Here is a 20,165-nt window from a genome sequence, read left to right on the forward strand (position 1 = left end):
ACCTTTTATTGTGAAAAGGTGTTGGCAAACTACTACTACAAGAACCCAAGTAGGAAATATTTTATAGGCCCTGTGGTCTCTTTTGTGGTTACTCAGCTTGGCAGCTGGAGCTTGAGAATGGACATAGGCCACTAGACAAATAAGCTTGGCTATTGTTGGAGAGGAAAAAGTTTTCCTCTGCCCTTTGAGGTCCAGTGTTTGGGGCCTGCGAATTAAACTGCCAAAGACAGATTAGCAAGAAAAAGGACAAAGTTTATTCCCTTAAGTAGGTGGGAGCCCACAGCAAATGTAGCTCAGAGAACCCCATTGAAAATTTGGGGCTTAAATACCATCTTAATGGGAATGGGTTAGGATTTCAAGTGGCAGTAAATGGTGGGAAATGATTGAGCAATATATGGGGGAAACTGATAGAAAGTACAGTTTGTTTTAGTGAGGTCTGTTTATGCAATCTCATCTCTGGTTATAGGAGTCATTTCCTCTGGCATAGAAAGCCTCCCTTGAAGCTTCCATGACAGTGGAATTCTTCTGGAAGGCTCTGCTTTTAAGCAAATAAGGGGAGTGTAGAGAAAGCCTCTTCCTGCATCTATTGATTCTCAAATACCTCCAGTTCAAAAGAATTCTTAGGCCATGGTGGCATATTGTGCACCCCTTCAGCAGATTCCTGTAAAACCATTTACAAAAACAGGTGGTGGACTGGTTTTGGCCTGTGGGCTGTAGTCGCTGACCTGATGTAGAGCCCTGTGTGGGTGACAGAAAAAATTTTTGTGACTTTGGCCCATATAAAAGCCTGACTACAATATAGGACTGTTCCAGCTCTTGGGCTTTTCTCATCTTGGCTATGTCTGGACAAATGGATTTAGCTAATTGAAGCTTAGGATATTCATTTGAGAAGATTTAGCAGCTGTTGTGTGTTTGCAAAAAGTTTGTTAGCAATTGACTATATGTGATTGAAAGTAATAAAAAGACACTGATTTTTTAAAAAATTGTATGATCTTGTCACTCTTCCTGTTCAGTTTTAAAGGGAGTGTATGAGACTTCCCTCTGTTTTTAAGGTAATATTGCCCCTATCTACCCTCAGGGGGATATGTTGTTTTATGGATTAATCCTTGGATAGTTTTGGGTTCTTAACTCTATCACTGTTACCTGCTCCATTTATTTACTAAGAACATCCAAATTTTTGTTTCTTTAACTCTGTTGGGTGCAGTACTCATCCAAGTGAGGGGACCATCACAAAGACATCCAGGAAATGTTCAGCACCAGTTTGGCTACACTATAGCTTACCCGTGCGTGTGTAGTTTTCCTTTTTCAGACTGGAAAAACTGCCCACCTCCAAGACACATGGAGTTGGAGTTTTCAAAACAAGAGGAGGGATGGATGGAGCTGGTTTGCGATGTGGAATACTTCCTAGAATGTTGTCTGTGTTTCACGAGAAATGGGTATTGTCTGCTCCACTGGGACATGACTCAGGCAGGGTTTAGGATGGAAGAGCCGAAATCTGAGCCTTCCTGGCTTCCAGCTCTTGTAAAATCACAACTGTGACTTGCGCCTATAAAGCCCTCTGATTTAGGGGGACGCTGAACTTATCTTCCACCCCAGCATGATGCATGAGCCTGTGAACCACACCCAAAAGCAATTTGCAGAATTAAAGTTTTCGAAGACTCCTAATAAATCAGTGCCATTCTTACTGAGAAGATAAAATTTGATTTTTCAGATAAATGCATTGTTATTATTTGTGGGATCCAGATAGCCCCAGAGGATATTAAAGCCTGTTCCCCAGGCTAATTTTCATCAATACCGTCAGCTCTGTTTAGGATAATATCTTCTGCCAAGGCATCTACACTAGTCCATCATTTGTTTGGTATTATGAAAACTGCCATTGTTTTGAAGGATAGTGTAATTCATGTACGGTCTCCTGAACTTTTGGATGCTTAAAGCTCAGAATTTTGATTGATGTTTAATCGTTATTACAGAACTCATCAGAGGGAATGAGGCCTCAGTGTGGTTAAGCCTGACTGAAGCTTTCTTTTTTTTTTTTTTTTTGAATGTTTATTTATTTTTGAGAGATACAGAGACAGAATGCAAGTGCGTTAGGGGCAGAGAGAAAGGGAGACACAGAATCCAAAGCAGGATCCAGGCTCCAAGGTGTCAGCACAGAGCCTGACGCGGGGCTCGAACCACGAACCGTGAGATCATGACCTGGGCCGAAGTCAGACACTCAGCCGACTGAGCCACCCAGGTGCCCCCTGACTGAAGCTTTCAAAGCCATTGCAAGCTTAAAAAAATCGTGCTATAAATTGTTTGTAAAAGGGCAATTGATCATCGCGTTCCTTTTTTTTTTTAAGTTGGTTAAATTTATAAAAAAGAAAAAAAATGTGCTAAGAGACTTAACTAGGAAGCAGAAACACAAAGCTGTTTAATTAAGTGATTAAAGCGATCCCTTTGATGTAATACATGCAAGATGTTTGAGAATTTACCTGACTCTCCAAAACAGCCAAGTCGGTGGGGATTAAAACAAATGAGCTTTCCATCTTGCTTTCTGCCAATCAGCTTAATACTAAGTGGCTTTGAAAATTCAGGAGTAAAGCACCCCTCCTGACCAGTTTTAAATCAGTTTGGTCATCTGTGTCAAAATTAGACAGTGTTTCATTGTCACAGCCAAGTAAAGCAGAATTACGTTTGTTTCTGTTTTTCCCACCAGCACTGTCACGTTGTAGTGTACCTTGTGGAAAATTCTGGGAAGGAGGGGTGACTTATATGTTTAAATCACATTGTGTTTTAAATTTCTGATGTTCATTGTTTTTCTGAGTTCATCTGTGATAGTTATTCTCTCTCTCTCAATGGAATAATCCTCACTTTATGAACTCTCTGTTGTCTCCACAGGATTAATTGTAATTTTTTAGAGCTCTAGCCCTAAGACTTTAGGGCAAGGAATAAACTCCTAAGCAATTAAGATTTGTCGTATGTACATGTTAGTAATAGCAAAGAGCAAAGCAAAATAAAAAGTAGCTAAAAATGCATGCAGATGCACATACCCCCCCCCCCCCCCCCCCCCGCAGCACTGTTCAGTGTGAATCACTTGGGCGGGCATTGTTGAGCACTTCCTGTGTACTAGGCCCCGTGCCACCAATTGAGGCGACTCGATGAACATTCCACTCTTATTGAATTGTCTATGTCAGCCCAGCAAACTACGGCTCTTGAGCCGTGCTTGGCATGCTGCTTATTTCTGTATGGTCTACAAGTTAAGAATGGATTTAACATTTTCAAATGGTTTAAGGAAATCAAAATAAGAATATATCATGATACATAAAAGTTATATGAGATTCAAATTTTAGTGGAACACAGACACAGCCATTCATCTGTGTGTCATCTACAGCTGCTTTCCTAGGTACAATAGCAGAGTGGAGTAGTTGCAATAAAGACCATATGGCTGGCAAAACTGAGAATATTTACTATCTGATCATTTACGGAAAAAGTTTGCTCGCCCTTGATCTAGGTGATTCAACTTTTCTTTTCCCAGCTCCTTTATTATTCAAATACTTCTTTTCAACTCTCTGCTTTACTGTATTTGTATTAGAAGTAAAATTACCCACATTTTATTTTTTTTTTAATTTTTTTTTTCAACGTTTATTTATTTTTGGGACAGAGAGAGACAGAGCATGAACGGGGGAGGGGCAGAGAGAGAGGGAGACACAGAATGGGAAACAGGCTCCAGGCTCTGAGCCATCAGCCCAGAGCCCGAGGCGGGGCTCGAACTCACGGACCGCGAGATCGCGACCTGGCTGAAGTCGGACGCTTAACCGACTGCGCCACCCAGGCGCCCAAAATTACCCACATTTTACACATGAGAAACTGAGAGGTTCAGAAAATTAAGTCAGTGCTGTTACTTTGTAGTAGCAGTAATGGCAAGTTGTCATAGAATATTTTTCCTCAGTTCCATTATACAAATACAGTGAGACCATGGATCATTTATATATTTTTATGTTTCGTTAGCCAAGGAAAATCCTGGCCTTAGAGTACTTTATCAATAAGTTATTTGTTGATTGGAATAGCTTATATTAAGACAGTTTTGGTTGTCCTCAGGAATCAATTCCAATGGATTTTATTTTATTTATTTATTTATTTATTTATTTATTTATTTATTTATTTTATGAAATTTATTGACAAATTGGTTTCCATACAACACCCAGTGCTCATCCCAAAAGGTGCCCTCCTCAATACCCATCACCCACCCTCCCCTCCCTCCCACCCCCCATCAACCCTCAGTTTGTTCTCAGTTTTTAACAGTCTCTTATGCTTTGGCTCTCTCCCACTCTAACCTCTTTTTTTTTTTTTTTTTTTTCCTTCCCCTCCCCCATGGGTTCCTGTTAAGTTTCTCAGGATCCACATAAGAGTGAAACCATATGGTATCTGTCTTTCTCTGTATGGCTTATTTCACTTAGCATTACACTCTCCAGTTCCATCCACGTTGCTACAAAGGGCCATATTTCATTTTTTCTCATTGCCACATAGTACTCCATTGTGTATATATACCACAATTTCTTTATCCATTCATCAGTTGATGGACATTTAGGCTCTTTCCATAATTTGGCTATTGTTGAGAGTGCTGCTATGAACATTGGGGTACAAGTGCCCCTATGCATCAGTACTCCTATATCCCTTGGATAAATTCCTAGCAGTGCTATTGCTGGGTCATAGGGTAGGTCTATTTTTAATTTTCTGAGGAACCTCCACACTGCTTTCCAGAGCGGCTGCACCAATTTGCATTCCCACCAACAGTGCAAGAGGGTTCCCGTTTCTCCACATCCTCTCCAGCATCTATAGTCTCCTGATTTGTTCATTTTGGCCACTCTGACTGGCGTGAGGTGATACCTGAGTGTGGTTTTGATTTGTATTTCCCTGATAAGGAGCGACGCTGAACATCTTTTCATGTGCCTGTTGGCCATCTGGATGTCTTCTTTAGAGAAGTGTCTATTCATGTTTTCTGCCCATTTCTTCACTGGGTTATTTGTTTTTCGGGTGTGGAGTTTGGTGAGCTCTTTATAGATTTTAGATACTAGCCCTTTGTCCGATATGTCATTTGCAAATATCTTTTCCCATTCCGTTGGTTGCCTTTTAGTTTTGTTGGTTGTTTCCTTTGCTGTGCAGAAGCTTTTTATCTTCATAAGGTCCCAGTAATTCACTTTTGCTTTTAATTCCCTTGCCTTTGGGGATGTGTCGAGTAAGAGATTGCTACGGCTGAGGTCAGAGAGATCTTTTCCTGCTTTCTCCTCTAAGGTTTTGATGGTTTCCTGTCTCACATTTAGGTCCTTTATCCATTTTGAGTTTATTTTTGTAAATGGTGTGAGAAAGTGGTCTAGTTTCAACCTTCTGCATGTTGCTGTCCAGTTCTCCCAGCACCATTTGTTAAAGAGGCTGTCTTTTTTCCATTGGATGTTCTTTCCTGCTTTGTCAAAGATGAGTTGGCCATACGTTTGTGGGTCTAGTTCTGGGGTTTCTATTCTATTCCATTGGTCTGTGTGTCTGTTTTTGTGCCAATACCATGCTGTCTTGATGATGACAGCTTTGTAGTAGAGGCTAAAGTCTGGGATTGTGATGCCTCCTGCTTTGGTCTTCTTCTTCAAAATTCCTTTGGCTATTCGGGGCCTTTTGTGGTTCCATATGAATTTTAGGATTGCTTGTTCTAATTTCGAGAAGAATGCTGGTGCAATTTTGATTGGGATTGCATTGAATGTGTAGATAGCTTTGGGTAGTATTGACATTTTGACAATATTTATTTTTCCAATCCATGAGCAGGGAATGTCTTTCCATTTCTTTAAGTCTTCTTCAATTACCTTCATAAGCTTTCTATAGTTTTCAGCATACAGATCCTTTACCTCTTTGGTTAGATTTATTCCTAGGTATTTTATGCTTCTTGGTGCAATTGTGAATGGGATCATTTTCTTTATTTGTCTTTCTGTTGCTTCATTGTTAGTGTATAAGAATGCAACTGATTTCTGGACATTGATTTTGTATCCTGCAACTTTGCTGAATTCATGTATCAGTTCTAGCAGACTTTTGGTGGAGTCTATCGGATTTTCCATGTATAATATCATGTCATCTGCAAAAAGCGAAAGCTTGACTTCATCTTTGCCAATTTGGATGCCTTTGATTTCCTTTTGTTGTCTGATTGCTGATGCTAGAACTTCCAGCACTATGTTAAACAACAGCGGTGAGAGTGGGCATCCCTGTCGTGTTCCTGATCTCAGGGAAAAAGCTCTCAGTTTTTCCCCGTTGAGGATGATGTTAGCTGTGGGCTTTTCATAAATGGCTTTTATGATCTTTAAGTATGTTCCTTCTATCCCGACTTTCTCAAGGGTTTTTATTAAGAAAGGGTGCTGGATTTTGTCAAAGGCCTTTTCTGCATCGATTGACAGGATCATATGGTTCTTCTCTTTTTTTTTGTTAATGTGATGTATCACGTTGATTGATTTGCGAATGTTGAACCAGCCCTGCATCCCAGGAATGAATCCCACTTGATCATGGTGAATAATTCTTTTTATATGCTGTTGAATTCGATTTGCTAGTATCTTATTGAGAATTTTGGCATCCATATTCATCAGGGATATTGGCCTGTAGTTCTCTTTTTTTACTGGGTCTCTGTCTGGTTTAGGAATCAAAGTAATACTGGCTTCATAGAATGAGTCTGGAAGTTTTCCTTCCCTTTCTATTTCTTGGAATAGCTTGAGAAGGATAGGTATTATCTCTGCTTTAAATGTCTGGTAGAACTCCCCTGGGAAGCCATCTGGTCCTGGACTCTTATTTGTTGGGAGATTTTTGATAACCGATTCCATTTCTTCGCTGGTTATGGGTCTGTTCAAGCTTTCTATTTCCTCCTGATTGAGTTTTGGAAGAGTGTGGGTGTTCAGGAATGTGTCCATTTCTTCCAGGTTGTCCAATTTGTTGGCATATAATTTTTCATAGTATTCCCTGATAATTGTTTGTATCTCTGAGGGATTGGTTGTAATCATTCCATTTTCATTCATGATTTTATCTATTTGGGTCATCTCCCTTTTCTTTTTGAGAAGCCTGGCTAGAGGTTTGTCAATTTTGTTTATTTTTTCAAAACACCAACTCTTGGTTTCGTTGATCTGCTCTACAGTTTTTTTAGATTCTATATTGTTTATTTCTGCTCTGATCTTTATTATTTCTCTTCTTCTGCTGGGTTTAGGCTGCCTTTGCTGTTCTGCTTCTATTTCCTTTAGGTGTGCTGTTAGATTTTGTATTTGGGATTTTTCTTGTTTCTTGAGATAGGCCTGGATTGCAATGTATTTTCCTCTCAGGACTGCCTTCGCTGCGTCCCAAAGCGTTTGGATTGTTGTATTTTCATTTTCGTTTGTTTCCATATATTTTTTGATTTCTTCTCTAATTGCCTGGTTGACCCACTCATTCGTTAGTAGGGTGTTCTTTAACCTCCACGCTTTTGGAGGTTTTCCAGACTTTTTCCTGTGGTTGATTTCAAGCTTCATAGCATTGTGGTCTGAAAGTATGCATGGTATAATTTCAATTCTTGTAAACTTATGAAGGGCTGTTTTGTGACCCAGTATATGATCTATCTTGGAGAATGTTCCATGTGCACTCGAGAAGAAAGTATATTCTGTTGCTTTGGGATGCAGAGTTCTAAATATATCTGTCAAGTCCATCTGATCCAATGTCTCATTCAGGGCCCTTGTTTCTTTATTGACTGTGTGTCTAGATGATCTATCCATTTCTGTAAGTGGGGTGTTAAAGTCCCCTGCAATGACCACATTCTTATCAATAAGGTTGCTTCTGTTTATGAGTAATTGTTTTATATACTTGGGGGCTCCGGTATTCGGCGCATAGACATTTATAATTGTTAGCTCTTCCTGATGGGTAGACCCTGTAACTATTATATAATGTCCTTCTTCATCTCTTGTTACAGCCTTTAATTTAAAGTCTAGTTTGTCTGATATAAGTATGGCTACTCCAGCTTTCTTTTGGCTTCCAGTAGCATGATAAATAGTTCTCCATCCCCTCACTCTGAATCTAAAGGTGTCCTCAGGTCTAAAATGAGTCTCTTGTAGACAGCAAATAGATGGGTCTTGTTTTTTTATCCATTCTGATACCCTATGTCTTTTGGTTGGCGCATTTAATCCGTTTACATTCAGTGTTATTATAGAAAGATACGGGTTTAGAGTCATTGTGATGTCTGTATGTTTTATGCTTGTAGTGATGTCTCTGGTACTTTGTCTCACAGGGTCCCCCTTAGGATCTCTTGTAGGGCTGGTTTAGTGGTGACAAATTCCTTCAGTTTTTGTTTGTTTGGGAAGACCTTTATCTCTCCTTCTATTCTAAATGACAGACTTGCTGGATAAAGGATTCTCGGCTGCATATTTTTTCTGTCTAGCACCCTGAAAATCTCGTGCCAATTCTTTCTGGCCTGCCAAGTTTCAAAAGAGAGATCAGTCACGAGTCTTATAGGTCTCCCTTTATATGTGAGGGCACGTTTACCCCTTGCTGCTTTCAGAATTTTCTCTTTATCCTTGTATTTTGCCAGTTTCACTATGATATGTCGTGCAGAAGATCGATTCAAGTTACGTCTGAAGGGAGTTCTCTGTGCCTCTTGGATTTCAATGCCTTTTTCCTTCCCCAGTTCAGGGAAGTTCTCAGCTATTATTTCTTCAAGTACCCCTTCAGCACCTTTCCCTCTCTCTTCCTCCTCTGGAATACCAATTATGCGTATATTATTTCTTTTTAGTGTATCACTTAGTTCTCTAATTTTCCCCTCATACTCCTGGATTTTTTTATCTCTCTTTTTCTCAGCTTCCTCTTTTTCCATAACTTTATCTTCTAGTTCACCTATTCTCTCCTCTGCCTCTTCCATCCGAGCCGTGGTGGTTTGCATTTTGCTTTGCATTTCCTTTAAAGCGTTTTTCAGCTCCTCGTGACTGTTCCTTAGTCCCTTGATCTCTGTAGCAAGAGATTCTCTGCTGTCCTGTATACTGTTTTCCAGCCCAGCGATTAATTTTATGACTATTATTCTAAATTCACTTTCTGTTATATTATTTAAATCCTTTTTGATCAGCTCATTAGCTGTTGTTATTTCCTGGAGATTCTTCTGAGGGGAATTCTTCTGCTTGGTCATTTTGGATAGTCCCTGGTGTGGTGAGGACCTGCAGGGCACTTCCCCTGTGCTGTGGTGTATAACTGGAGTTGGTGGGCGGGGCCGCAGTCAGTCCTGATGTCTGCCCCCAGCCCACCGCTGGGGCCACAGTCAGACTGGTGTGTGCCTTCTCTTCCCCTCTCCTAGGGGTGGGATTCCCTGTGGGGTGGCGTGGCCCGTCTGGGCTACTTGCACACTGCCAGGCTTGTGATGCTGGGGATCTGGCGTATTAGCTGGGGTGGGAAGGCAAGGTGCACGGCGGGGGGGGGGGGGGCAGGCTTAGCTCGCTTCTCCTTAGGTGATCCACTTCAGGAGGGGCCCTGTGGCAGCCGGAGGGAGTCAGATCCGCTGCCGGAGGTTTGGCTCCGCAGAAGCACAGAGTTGGGTGTTTGCGCGGAGCGAGCAATTTCCCTGGCCGGAACCGGTTCCCTTTGGGATTTTGGCTGGGGGATGGGCGGGGGAGATGGCGCTGGCGAGCGCCTTTGTTCCCCGCCAAACTGAGCTCTGTCGTCCGGGGGCTCCGCAGCTCACCCTCCCTTTGTCCTCCGGCCTTCCCGCTTTCCGAGCAGAGCTGTTAACTTATGACCTCCCAGACGCTAAGTTGCGCTTGCTGTGGGAACACAGTCCGTCAGGCCCCTCCGCTTTTGCAAGCCGGACTCGAGGGCTCTGCTTGGCTGGCGAGCCGCCCCTCCGCCCCGGCTCCCTCCCGCCAGTCCGTGGAGCGCGCACCGCCTCGCCGCCCTTCCTACCCTCTTCCGTGGGCCTCTCGTCTGCACTTGGGTCCGGTGACTCCGTTCTGCTAATCCTCTGGCGGTTTTCTGGGTTATTTAGGTAGGTGTAGGTGGAATCTAAGTGATCAGCAGGACGCGCGGTGAGCCCAGCGTCCTCCTACGCCGCCATCTTCCTGCGCCTCCTCCCAATGGATTTTAAACATTGCTCCATTTTCCAGAAAGTTCCCTTGGTTCTGACAAAGTCTCTTTTTCCCCTACTTTTTTCCTCCTATGGTAAGATCAGTTAATATGGAAATGTGCCTTGATATTAGCAGCCTTAAATGTCATGTGGCAGACTGTAACCTTTCATATTTTCTGATACTGTTGTTGACATTGGTCAGAGTGGTTTATCAACCAAATTACTCATTATATGAATCAACATTTATTGTGTGTGCGTCTATCACTTGTTGTGTGCCTGCCATTGTGTTGCATGTGGGGAACACAATGGTGATTACATGGAATAGGCCATTGGCTTAATTTGAGTAGTAGCAGAAAGAAGGTTCTCTTAGCTATAAAAGCCTCCTTTATAATTGGATTTATCCCTTTGCTTAATGAAGTACTGTTTTAAATACAGATCTTTCTTCAGGGTTAATACATTAGATTGCTATTAGTCACTCACATTTTATTAAACATTAGTTTGAGGCCTCAGTGACAGCTAATGGATTAGCTGCCTTGAGGGAATAACAGTTTTGATGGATGGTGAGGGAAGGGGAGATGACTTTGGAGCCAGTGCATTGCCAAGGAGAGGCCAGTTTGGGTATGGTCAGGGAGCAAGTGGTATGAACACCCCCAGGACCTGCTAGATGTTGGGAGGAATGGATACAGGAGACAGAAAGGAGAGGGAGGCAGAAACCAGTATGGCAAATACGAAAGGCAACCTTTTTCTTTGATCTTTTCTAGAATTAGCTTTCATAGTGTTGCTTGTGTCCATTTTCTAAGGTGTGTGAACAGTGGCCCTCAAAGGAGTCCCCAGACTTTTTTGGAAGTGTGAATAGTCTGGGTTCTCCTGGCTCATGCATAGAGTTTGGCTTTGCTTGGAAAATCTTCCACCATGCTCCAAGAATCTCACGGGCACATCTGTCTCCGTGTTGACTACCGGCTTGCTTCACCAGCCTTTCTCTCTCCCCACTTTGCATGGCCCTCTGAAACTGGACCTCTGATTAAAGAGAGTGACAGTCTTCCTCAGGGGAGTTCAGGCATTTGGTTAAGAGTGTGATCTGGTCTGGCCTTACCTGAAGGACCCTCTAAATAAGCACACAACAATTACTCTAAATCCCTGGAAGAAGTCACGTTTCTACTTTCTGTGTGTAACCTGCAGTTAGCATTTATTCATCATCTACTCAGGACCAAGGCATAAAAAAGTGCTTTACAGGATGTGTCATTCTGAATCCTTGCAGACAACCCTCTGAAGTAGGCCCTATATTTTTCTCAGACTGCATCTGAGGAAAAGGAGAGCATATTAGGGTTACATTCAGCTGCAGCTAATGGAAAACATGGTATACCATGCCTTAAACAAATAAGGGGTTTACTTTCCTTATGTCATGGAGGAGAAAGGTAGGAAGTTCAGGGCTGATATGCTGGGCTCCAGATGCCATCAACCCGTCATTCCAGCATCTTTAGCATGTAGATCTTCTTCACGTTTCATGCCTTGTGATTATAAGATGGCTGCTCTACTTCTGGCATTGAATTGGCATTATAGGAAAGAAGAGGAAAAGCTAAAGCAGTGGTTCTCACTTCAGGGCAGTTTTTCCCCTAGGGAATTTTTGGAAATAACCGGAGACAATTTCGGTTGTCCAGACTTGGGGTTGGGTGTTTATACTGGCATCTAGTGCATAGAAGAAGCTGACAACACTGCTAAACATCCTACAGTCTACTGGACACCTTCCACAAAACAATTATCTGGCTCAAAAATGTCAATAGAGCTGAGATCTAGAAACCCTGGACCAAAGGAAGAAAACACAAACCAGCCAAATCTGTCCTTTTTAAAAATGGACTCCTGGAAGTGAAACACAGCCATTAGCCAGAATCTCATTCCATAGCCAATTCTAGCTGCAAAGGAAGCTAGGTGATACAGCTATTTTTTTGTTTGTTCTTCTGTCATCCTGAACAGAATTGGAGTCTGATACTAAGAGAAGGAAAGTAGAATGGATATTCAGTAGACAACAGGAAGTACTTGCTTCTGAAAAGTAAGAACTTTGCACAAGGTCACAGAGGTGGTGAAGATCAGCAGTGGCTTGAGCCTACTCCATTGAGGAAGGACGTTTGGTTGTCACATGCAGCAGTCCCTTTCCAGAACTTTGTCTGAATAAGGAATGCAAATGCATGCAGTGGTTACAGAAAACTCTGGAGTTTTTGATCAGTCACAATCAGCCTAGGAAATATTCCTTGTCGAACATAATATGCAGTCTGTTACCTATTTATACCACCATTCTCTCAGTATTTGCATTGGGACTTGCCTTTCCTTCTTGTCTGTGTCACCAACCCATGGGGTAACTAATTTCAGGCCTGTCTCACCATACTTTGCCCTTGAGCAAGTCATCAAGCTGTTGGTATTCATTTATCTCATTCATGAAAAGTAAAAAGGTGATGTAATCACTGTTTGCCTTAAAGTGTGTATCAGAGTTCATGCGGGAACATGAATGCCCTTCAAAGTGTATCAAGGAAGAAGATGTATAATACAGGGAATTGGAGGCTTCTGCAACTGTTGGGAAGGCTGGAGAGCAAAGGCCACAATCTCTCAGTGAACTTCTGCCCTCACACAGAAGGGGTCTTCTCAGGAGACTGCCTGGAAGCTGCTGGCACAGCGCTCCCTCTGCCATCCGCAGATGGCTCTGTGTCTGCCCATAGCTCCCAATGAAGTGAATAAATAGTGTCTCCTTCTACCTTTGCAATGTCCTATAAGTTGTTCTCATTGACAGATTCTAACGTGGAGCCATGCCCCATGGGATTTCTGGAGATGGACTTCTGAAGCTTCTCGGAGAAGAATGTAGAATGGGGCGGGGTGGGATGATGTGGAACTGACAACAGACTGTCTGACAGAGGGACCATTGGAGTTTGAATGGAGGCATACATAAAGGGCACATTTTGGAAAGAAGAGCACTCTGTTCAGCTGTTGGCAATGTTGCTACTAGTCTTATTATCTTATTCTATCTATATGTCCTTGGGAGATGAATTACAGATTCTTTGTAGCTCTCTTCTGGCTCTCTTCAAGTCTTGGTATTGCTAAATAAATAATTAAAAAGGATTCAATGACCTGCATGTACAGTGTAGAAGGTAATATATTCTGTGAAGCTCCATAGTGCAGTGGGGGTCCCAGAACGCGAGGTTTGAAAAACAATGCATAATTCATCAGCATGCTCCAGGAAGACCAGTGTTCAGAAAACGATTGTGGATGACCCAGCTTATATATCTCTTCAGTTTTGGGGAAACTATCTGGAGCTCTTTATTTGCTCTATGTTACGCAAGTGACTAGTGGCGAGCTCATAAAATGCAACGAGGACTTAAATGCAATGAGGGAAACACTACTACAACAGTCTTGAAACAAGGGAATTTATAGGCATAGGAGGCATTGTGTGGCGTTGGGGGAGAGTTGTAACCTCTAGTTATCTGTTCTCTAGATCACATCAGGCTTTCGGTGTAACTCACAGGTTTTTGAAGGCGGAATTTGATCTGTGCTATATTTGAGGCTGGAACGACAAAATCCATTATGACTGTGTCCTATGGCACTTGTAAAATCCTTTCTGAGTCTTTGAGTTTCAAGTTTCTACTGATATTTAATATTTGAATTATCTCAAGGAAGATAAGGAAAATGTATTATATTATTCTGTTTATTTCTTGGGTGAGGAAAATTGAAAGGGACTAAAGGTAAAAAACTCATTAGCAAGAGCAATATGCAAAGGTCACTGGTTTTGCTGTGCTCAAATAAAACCAGTGTGTTTGGGGTTGCCTGGTGTCTAGTGTTGGGTCTTCTGGAGACAAAGCTGGAGATGAGGATTTGGGTGCAAGTGATTTAGGATTTATTCTGCAAGTGCTCCCAAGAGAAACCAGCAAAGGAATAGGGGAAGCCAGCCAGAGAAGGGTGAGAGACAGCCAAGGGTGTGATTTTAGGGGAAGTCTCAAACAGCCTGATTGTTCAGGGGAACTCTGGAGTGCAAATTAGACCTCACAGTTTGTCCCAAATTGAGGCAAAATAGCGGGGCCTTCCTACTCCTGCTACAGCCAGGCATTGGCTGAAGGCTGCTGGGGTAGGTGGGGGGTGGGGATAGGATCCGAAGGTAGATGAACTCCCAGGAAAGAACTGTTTGAGTACAGGCCAGGGGCTCCAGTAGCCCCAGGGCAGGCCTTCTAAGATCTGATGTGCTGGCCACGATAAGAAAAAGAACATTAGATATGGGGAGGGATGTGGAGAAGCAATAAAAGGGATCCCAGGGGGATCTGGGTAAATCCCTAATTTCTCTTTGAGTAAGCCACTCTTTGGTTTTTATGAAATCTAGAATCTGGGGAGAGGAGAGAGGCATATTTTCACATGGGATTGTAAAGTTTCTCTAGAGCAAGAGTTGGCAAACCTTTTCTACAAAGGGCTGGATAGTAAATGTTTGAGGTTTTGTGGGCCACAGAGTTTCTGTTCCAGCTACTCATCTCTGCCTCCGTAGTGCAAAAGCAGCCACAGATTATGTGTAAATGAGTGGGTGTGGTTGTGTTCCAATAAAACTTTATAAAAACAGATGGAGGTGGGGTGGGGAAGAGAGGGGACACTAGATTTGGCCCATGGTTTGCCAGTCCCTAATATGCAAGTTCCTTGTATGGGCCCAAGGTGATTTTTCCTCTATTCATTCTCTTTATGCTGCAGAACACAGGGAGTAACTAGTATGTCTATCAAAGGGATGGTTGTGATGAATCTTACGTTAGTTTGGACCCTCTACCTCCAATCTTTCTGGCATTCTGGCCAGCATCATTCTCAGTGTTGCATGGTAATCTTGCTGAAGGGTGATTCCTCTTGTTTTACTCCTGCTAAAAATATTTAGTTCTCTCCTTTCTATTGACTTTTTTAAAAAAGTGTTTTATTTACTTTTGAGAGAGAAAGAGAGACAGAGCGTGAGCAGGGGAGGGGCAGAGAGAGAGAGGGAGAGAGAGAATCCCAAACAGGCTCCCTGACGTAGGGCTCGAACTCACGAACCGTGAGATTGTGAACTGAGCCAAAGTCGGACACCTCACCAACTGAGCCACCTAGGCGCCCCTGTCCTCTCCTGTCTATAAAATAAAATACAGACTCTTCGCATGGCATTCAGGAATCCCTGTGAACTGGCCCAAACCAGTTTTCCTGCATTGGTTACTGCTCTCCCCTCCTAGTACTTTCTAGTCCAGCTACAGCAAGCTACGCCCCCCTCTCTGTGCCATGATCTTCTTTCCTGGGCCCTGTCTTTGCCCCTTTTGTTTGCTCTCCTGGAATGTTCTTCATCTCACTTCTGCATTTTGAAGTCCCAACCATTCTCTAAGGATCAGTTTGGTCACCTACATTAAACCTTTTTCCCATGAGGAATTAGTCTCTGCTCTGGACTTTGATAACAATATTTTCTTTGTTTTAAAACCTGTATTTTATTCTTACTATATATTTGTTTGTTACATTCACTGTACTGTTAACGTATTGAGGGTAGGGACTGAATTAAAAAAAAGTAGATTTTTTTTTTTCTGCATTTCACAGTGGGTTGTATATAGTGTAGTAGATACTCAGTAAAGAGAGTTTTCAGATGAAAGTTGCATTCCTATGTTGTGTGATTATTAATGATTTGAGTGCTGAGACTCTGACATCATTTTTTTCTTTCATTTTTATAGGCAAGAGCTGTTTTGGCAAAAGTTGGCTATCCTGAGTTTATAATGAATGATACTTATGTTAATGAAGACCTCAAAGCAGTAAGTGCTAAATATACTGTGTTTTTGTTTTTTTGGCAAGTTTTACTGGCCTTGTGCCTTTCAACTAACCCAAGTCCCAAGCACTTAAACCGGGTAGTGCCAGAAAGCACCAACTTTTGATTCATTCCTTGGCTAGATATGAGCCTTAATATGCCAGGCGTATCACAAGATTTAGAGCAGATTCAAATTAAAGGAAGTGTCAGAAAGAATGCATAGCTGAGTGGGTACCATAAAGCAAATGGACCTGGATTCTGTCTAATTTGATCATAAAGGAAAGAATTAAGCAAATTGAGTATTTTACAATTAGTGGGCATGTTCTAATGTAAAATGCATGATGTTTGTTGTTAAACATTCTTTATGTGCTTCACTCCTATTAAATGATGAGTAATAAATCTGCCTGCTGGGAGTTAACTTCATTAAACTTCATGAGTGTTTTGGCAGATTAAGTGCACATACATATGACTCCATAATTTATTGTGAGTTGGACTGTATATTTGCAGTAAGCTATTGATGGAGGAATAGTAATAATTCTTTTATTTTCTGATATTTTGGGACATGTATTTTCCAGTAGATATATTCACCACAGGGCTTTCTAATCACAACCAGTGTTACTTCCTTTCCTATAAATAGTTCTGATAAAGAACTTTTCTTCCTCACAAAACCCCCTATTTTTACCACTTACTAGATTTTCTTGAAAAAGTAGTTTTTTAGTTTGTTAAATAAGTAAGGTTCTGAGGTACAGGTCTTTCCTGAAATTGTAGTTTGACAAGTCACATATCTAGAAGAAGTCCTAGCTTTGTAGATGAACATCAGACTTTTATAAGCTTATTCAGAAGTGAGAGAAAGCTTTAATGATAAAGTTTCCCCATTGGGCTCCAAGATGTGGCCTTCCAAAGCATATTGATCCAGTTGCTATGCAGGAAAATACATATGCTTCAGCCCGTCTTATACATTGTTTTGATGCTGAATGGTCTCACTATTACTATGATAATTAAAAATATTGCTCCACCTGACACATTCCTGTACATTATATTTTAAGCTCCACAGTGATCCTATGAAGTAGATGGTGTTTATCCCCATTTTGCAGAAAAGGACGTAAAGCCTCAAAGATGTTCAGTGATTTCCTCAGTGTTCTACGGGGAATCCGAGCCTGGACTGACATCTGGGCCCAGAAAGCTCTGCAAGGTCCTGGTCAGGCACCTGCACTGGAGGAAGAGTTGTGGGTTTGAAGAATCAATGGGAGCTCCTTCCCAGAGCTGGTTGGGAAGGGGGAAGAATATGGGGGGGTGTCATATTGTCTAGGGGTTAAGAGCACAGGCCTTGGAGTGATTCTGCCTTTTCTACTTATTAGTTGTTTGATCTTGTGCAGCTTTGGTTAGCTTCCCTTTGGTTATTGGCTGTGGGTTTGCAAGCTTCTCAGAAGCTTCCTGGGGTAATCCGAAACCAGGCCCCATGCTCAGCGGGTGGGGAGTAAAGGAAGAGGCAGGCCACTCCAGGTTGGTAGGTGGTAGTTTAATAAGCCAAGGGGCTTACATACTAGGGCAGCAAGACGAGTGCATCCCTGCACCTGCTCGCCAAATCTTAAAAGTTTATATAGAGGCTATAACTAGGTTCAGTCATGTATACTGTGTAGGTGTTCTCAACACCTCATCACTATCTCAAGGCCGTGTCCTTGGAGCCGCCTCTGGGAGCGGGGAAAGGCAAGTGGAACTCACATTCCAAGTACAAGTATACAAATGTAAAAGCACCTTGCATAATGTTCTGCTGCATAAGTAGGTTCCCTGTGAGGGGTAGCTATTACTTTGTGGGTCAGAATGAGAACTGTCACTGCTGAGAAGAGCATCACCAGGGCACAAAACTCCTTAGGAAGAGAGCCTGAGTGAGACTGGCAACTATTCCAAGTCAAAGATGTAGATGAGACGGTGTGAGAGACATTTTGGTGTAGTGGTTAGGAACGCAGGCCCTGGAATCAAAGTGCCTGGAGTTAAATCCCTGGTCTGCCATTTACTAGCTGTGTGGCCTAGGGTAGCTTATATAACCTCTCTGTGCCTCAGATTGCTCATATTAAAATGGCGATGACAGTAATAATCCCTCCCTTACACGGCTGCTGTGAAGATCAGGTAAGTTAACATATTTAGAATATTTAAAACCTACCCTGGCACACAGTAAGCACAATATAAGTGTTAGTTAGGACATCTTTAATATGTAGTTATGATAGGTTATTTTGGTGTGGAAAATTCATTATGAATTGACTCGTGCGGTATCCAGGTGCCTCAAATTGATTTAAAAGGCTATATAGATGGAACAGTCTCAAGCTTTAAGCAAATAAGATAGCATCAAGGGCCCACTGTCCATATTGAGTTGATCAACTTTTGTTGGCAGTCTGCTGTTGTCTAAGGTGAGTGCCCAAAATGTAAGTACTCACCGAATGCAGTGAGTGCTTGCACTGAATCCAGATGCCGGACAGGATGCACTGTTCGGTATGTTTCCTTGTTTCTCTAGGGTCTGAACTGAAGCCATTAGACACCAAGATGTTAAGCGCTTTTGTCAAGAAATGGCTTTCATCTGACTCATTGCCGGAGTAGACACAGTTGAACTCAAGAGATGCTAACAGTTTAAAAAATGGGCAGTGAGAAAACATCCAGATAGTGAAATAAAAATACATCTGTGTTCAGAAATGGATAGAAGAAATGAATAACCCCCAACCTGAAACTAGGTAAAGGATGCTAGATGTGATAGTAATAGTGTCACCGAGGTAATAGCTGGCGTACAGTGAGGCTGTGTTTTCAGGTCTGGGAAACATGTAGGTAAGGGCTACTCTAGGGCCTGTGAGAAATTTTTGGTAATACAAGCTCTGAGTGTTGAGAGGCTGTTGGAAATGAAAAACAGCTTACTTCATTTGACGCAAGCAAAGATACGATTCATCAGGCAGAAAGGCAAAAGGAAAGAGCATAGAGATTAGGTAATGGATCCGATGAAGGTCAAGGAGAAAGGTTGAAGTCTGAAGTTGGGCTCATGTGGAGGTAAGAGCAAATGGAAAAGAACTTAGAGGCAAATGTAAAGAATTAGAGGAAAAAAATTTTTCCCTCTGTGAGTTGACAAGGTAAACTGAGATACCCAGCAAAGTATTTCTGAACACCGCTCGTAATTTAGTCTTTGCAAAGAGCAGGAGATGCCCTTTGTGTGAATCCCGAGTAGCATGCGGGAAAACCTACTAGTTAGCTTAAACATGTAGGTGTAGGTCCATTTTCAAATTAGCCTCACAAAGTGTTCTTTCATTGATCCTTGATGAAAACAGGCTCAAGAGCAAGTTGGCGTCAGTTGTGGAAGGGTTGGCGCATTAGCCTATTAGCCAGGAAAGCCACAACCACACTAGACATTTCAGAGTGAGGGGAATTAATAGGAAGAGGGGCTGAAGATTCTTCCAGCATCATCATAAGAAACAGGAGAGCGAATGAAAGAGAACAAACACAGCAGCTTTTCACCTCCTGCCACCTGCTGATTTCCCCCAGTGCCTCCTATTGGCAGGAAGCCAACTGGCACTCGGGCCTGGGAAATAGAGTTTTCAGATTCCCAGCCCCAGCATTATAGAACAGAATAAGCTGAGACACAGTAGGTAAATAGTCGGCCCCACTAGGCGTTTCACTCATTCTTGTGAAAGCCAATGGAGAATTAGAGTAAGGGCTAAAGTCAGAGTTCCAGCTGGCCTCTATTTACTTAGGAGAATTGGATCTAGGTAATTTTTTCAGAGGAGATCAGTGTTTCTGGTGAGTGATAAACACATACATACATAAACATATAAACACACATATAGAGATATACAGATGTGTGAACCCACACAATATTCTCTGGGGGTGGGTCTTGGTCTTCTCTAGCCAGTGGAGCGTGTGTGTGTGTGTGTGTGTGTGTGTGTGTGTTTGTCAGTGACAGAGAGTGCTACTGCTGCTATGCAAGAGTGAGGTGATATTTAGGTGACATGCTCCGGAAAAACAGGGTGTAAATAATTCTATACAGTAGGTAAAGAAACAAAACATTGTCCTGAGTTCTTGCAAGTTACCTCTGGCCACCATGGCCCTGAAGAACCAAGAATTGCCACTGGAGGGCAGTGCCCTGGTGTCTGCTAACCTTCCAGCTAGCCTTCCTTAACTTCCACACACTGGCCTCCGTCTTGAGTATTCCCCTGGCAAGAGCAGGCCATGACCTCCTCTTTCCCCCAGTGGAGGCTACATGGTATCTGGTTCCATGTGATTCCTGGCTGATGTGCTAGCTGGTGATCCTGAGAGTCACCCATATGTGGCTGCTTTTGGGAACTCCATCATCCACAG

The 20,165-nt window shown here is 42.4% G+C and overlaps 1 protein-coding gene across 1 annotated transcript in view; it reads left to right on the forward strand.

Moving 5' to 3' along the window:
- PHEX (phosphate regulating endopeptidase homolog X-linked) overlaps positions 1–20,165 on the forward strand; it is a 228,066-nt gene that overhangs the window by 142,429 nt on the left and 65,472 nt on the right. Inside the window, exon 15 of the mRNA XM_032592115.1 lies at positions 15,763–15,840. Within this exon, the coding sequence (XP_032448006.1) occupies positions 15,763–15,840 (78 nt within the window). The remainder of the gene's footprint in view (positions 1–15,762; positions 15,841–20,165) is intronic.

The sequence above is a fragment of the Lynx canadensis genome, chromosome X (genome assembly GCF_007474595.2).
Source record: "Lynx canadensis isolate LIC74 chromosome X, mLynCan4.pri.v2, whole genome shotgun sequence".
NCBI lineage: Eukaryota > Metazoa > Chordata > Mammalia > Carnivora > Felidae > Lynx > Lynx canadensis.